This window comes from Papaver somniferum, chromosome 9 (genome assembly GCF_003573695.1).
Source record: "Papaver somniferum cultivar HN1 chromosome 9, ASM357369v1, whole genome shotgun sequence".
Lineage (NCBI taxonomy): Eukaryota > Viridiplantae > Streptophyta > Magnoliopsida > Ranunculales > Papaveraceae > Papaver > Papaver somniferum.
The window spans coordinates 39,622,178-39,625,431 of NC_039366.1; the positions used below are offsets into that span (position 1 = coordinate 39,622,178).

General features: G+C 38.3%; 1 protein-coding gene across 1 annotated transcript; it reads left to right on the forward strand.

Moving 5' to 3' along the window:
• The first annotated feature begins 1,350 nt into the window (after positions 1-1,350).
• On the forward strand, positions 1,351-2,203 carry LOC113311837 (prostatic spermine-binding protein-like). The gene is made up of 3 exons (XM_026560640.1): positions 1,351-1,554; positions 1,645-2,147; positions 2,200-2,203. The coding sequence occupies exons 1-3, from the start codon at positions 1,351-1,353 to the stop codon at positions 2,201-2,203; spliced, it is 711 nt and encodes a 236-aa protein (XP_026416425.1).
• The last annotated feature ends 1,051 nt before the right edge of the window (positions 2,204-3,254 follow it).

Here is a 3,254-nt window from a genome sequence, read left to right on the forward strand (position 1 = left end):
AGTTTGCGAGATTAATATTTGTGAGGTTGCGAGAATGTCGCAAACCATATCCGAAAATAAAGGATAGATTAGCTGTCATCAACTACGTATTTTCCTATAAATAGTTGTAAAGGAAAAAGAGATCTTTTTCTAATTGAGAAACAAGTAAATAGGAGAGAGAAAATCTAGAGTAGTGGTGGTTCTTGATTCCTTTATCTTTTCTTGTAAGATTGTTCAAAGATTCATCAATAAAATTAAGATTGTTCATCTAAAATGAGTTGAATGTTAATGAAATCTTGTGAGGGGTGTAGTGTAGGATTTCCTGCAACTACAAATCCAGAATCAATCTTGAAGATTGTGAACCAGTTCCGCCATGATCATTCAGGAAAAAATGTCTTTGTTTTCAATACTGCCAAGGAGAAAAAGTTTGTGGAAGTAGAGAGTATGCCAGAAGATTTGTTCTTCATTTTTGAATTACAAATGGTGGGATCAGAACCTTTTGAAGGAGAATGTACCAAAACTAGAGCTGAGCAGAGATTCGGTTCACTAATAAACCGATTGAAACTGAAGGAAAAATCCAAGTTGGGGAAACTAGATGTCGAGAATGAAATCTTGCGTATAATGAAGTTAAAACCAAAGTTGGATATCTAGATTGAGAGGAATGCTGAAGACTTGTTAGTGTTGTTTGCGATGTATCTGTGCATCACTGTTTTTTTACCACAGGAAATGTAAGCGGGATTACTAAGAGAAAATTTGCTCTCTACTTTGAATCGTTCGAAAGAATGAAAAAAAACCAACTGGCCAGTGCATATACATAAATATTTAATGGATAGCATAAGGAAAAATGTTGAGGAACCACTTAAAGTTAATGGTTGTATGGTTTACCTGTTGCTGAGTTTACATGTGTACATTGTTTTACACAAGTTTTAAGTTGTACCAATTTACATGCTTTTGTTCACTGTATCTGTTGGGTCCTAATATTTCTAACTCTTTTACCTGTTTGTCAATGCAGTATTGGTTTGGTGAACACAACAACAACATGACGCCAAGCAATGAACGAGGTTTTCCTAGGTTTCTAAGGTGGGTGATAAGTGACATCAGCAATACAATAGAGAAAGACATTAATGAAGCTATGAAAAAGGTAACTCGATAACTTTCTTACGATAGTGATTTCTTCCTAGATGTGTACATTAGATATACACCTTGATAAGGTTTACAAAATGGTGACAAAATTTTGTCATGTGTACAACAATATACACCTGTAACATAGATGTAAAAAGATGTACACCTGTTATCCATGTTGATACTTTGGCATGTTTTCAGATGCAACCTGGATGGGTAAAACCTTGGAGTGATGATCAGCAATAAGTTATGGAAGAGTACATGAAGAACATGCAACAACATAGCACAGATGCACTGAAGGAAAAGCTGTACGAAGCACGACATCAAAGAGATAAAGCATTGGAAGAGCTTTCAGACTTGCAAGTTAAACATCAAAAGCTTGTTAGCTTCATTGAAGAAAAAGCCAAGAAAATTTATGAAGCTGATCTGAGGAATGTGCAAAATGATAAGGATGTTGTTGATTTATTTGTTGAAACCTTGCAAGAAATCATTTCATTAAACAAATAATTACAAAGTGAGGATGAGCATGCTTATGATGAGCAGGAGGAGGAGCAAGGTGAGAAAGGTGAGACAAGTGGCAAAGCTGGTGATGTGGATGACAGTGATGATGATGATAGTGATGATGATGAGGAGGAAGGTCAGGAAGGCAATAGAAGTGGCAAAGCTGATGATGTGGATGATAGTGATAAGGATCAGGAGGAGGAGGGTGATGAGGATGAGGAGGATGGTGGTGGCAAAGGTGGTGATGAAGAGCAGGATGAGGAGGGTGATGAGGATGAGAAGGATGGTGGTGCCAAAGGTGGTGATGAGGAGCAGGATGAGGAGGATGGTGGTGCCAAAGGTGGTGATGAGGAGCAGGATGAGGAGGACGGTGGTGGCAAAGGTGGTGATGATCAGCAGGATGAGGAGGAGGGTGGTGGCAAAGGTGGTGATATTCATGATGATGATCTGCAATGTGGCAAAGGTGGTGATATGCGCGGTGATGACATTGACAAAGAGGGTAGAAAAGGTGGTGATGACGAGGGTGGAAAATCTGAAAAGCGAAGGTATAAAATCACTCTTATTAAATGTGGCAGTCATTTATTTTTATGTGTGTAGATAGTTGTACACCAGTATGTTATAACTCATACCCTTTCTATAAACTTGAATATTTTAGCACTCCTCTAACATGTTCATACTTCTTATTGAGTTTGCTGAAGATCATCTTTCATACGAGCTTGTACGACTGCGGCTAAAACAATTTCAGAGGCTTCATTAAGAGTATGTGCAGTATTGATTTGAGCTTTCTCAGCCGAGGGATCCATTTGAGCTTGATCTGATGCTCCTATACCAACTGGAGCTTCATTATGCGCAGGCACAGCTGCAAGATGGGTTTGAGGTGGATCAGTTGCACCTAGATCAATTGCAGGTTGCTTCACTTCTTCTCAATTTTCAACATTTTGATCATTTGGTCCTAAACCTAAGTCAAAAGTTGTTCTTGAAACTTGTGATGGAGGATCCAGATCTTTAGCATAATATTTTTCAAAGATTTGAGAAGATTCCATTTTTTCCAAGCTTGGTAAACTACCAGTCGACGGGTACTCCAGAGAAATACTTCCTAAGGATGGATAAGGATCTCCCATATCAGCTTCTAGATACTTTGAGTACTCGTCGGTATAAATACCCTTGCCATGGAAGGCCAAGTCAATCAGTTTCTCCATCGGCACAGTATGCAGTTCTTTGAGACTCGGCAACTCACAAACCAAGGGCATAAACTGCATATTCAGCAACATTTCTTCAATAGATGCACCCTACATATATGAAGTGCCAAACCAAGTCACCTTACAGTACGACAAAGGATAAAATGAACCATAAGAAGTGTAACGTTCAATTTGCTCACCTGTCTATTTCTAAGAGAACCAATTTCCGCTTCAATATTACCAAGAACTTGTGTCGCTGCTGTTTGTTGGAGTTGAGCCTTTTCAGTCTGTTATTCAACATAAGGTGATATGTTTTTAATCAGTAATGCAGATACGCACTTGTATGTTTTTTCAATATAGTAGATATGTACTGACAAGTTTTGTTTTTTACAAACAAAACTAATACTAGAAGGAATATAACTTACCTGTGACGGTTCTGACATGCTCTTTTCCTCTTGCAGCTCTTTCACCTTT

Excerpts from the sequence above, each read along its gene's own strand:
- LOC113311837 (XM_026560640.1), top strand. The coding sequence starts at position 1,351 with ATGGAAGAGTACATGAAGAACATGCAACAACATAGCACAGATGCACTG. Across the intron at positions 1,555-1,644 it reads ATGTGCAAAATGATAAGGAT|GAGGAGGAGCAAGGTGAGAA; the intron begins GTTGTTGATTTA and ends TATGATGAGCAG.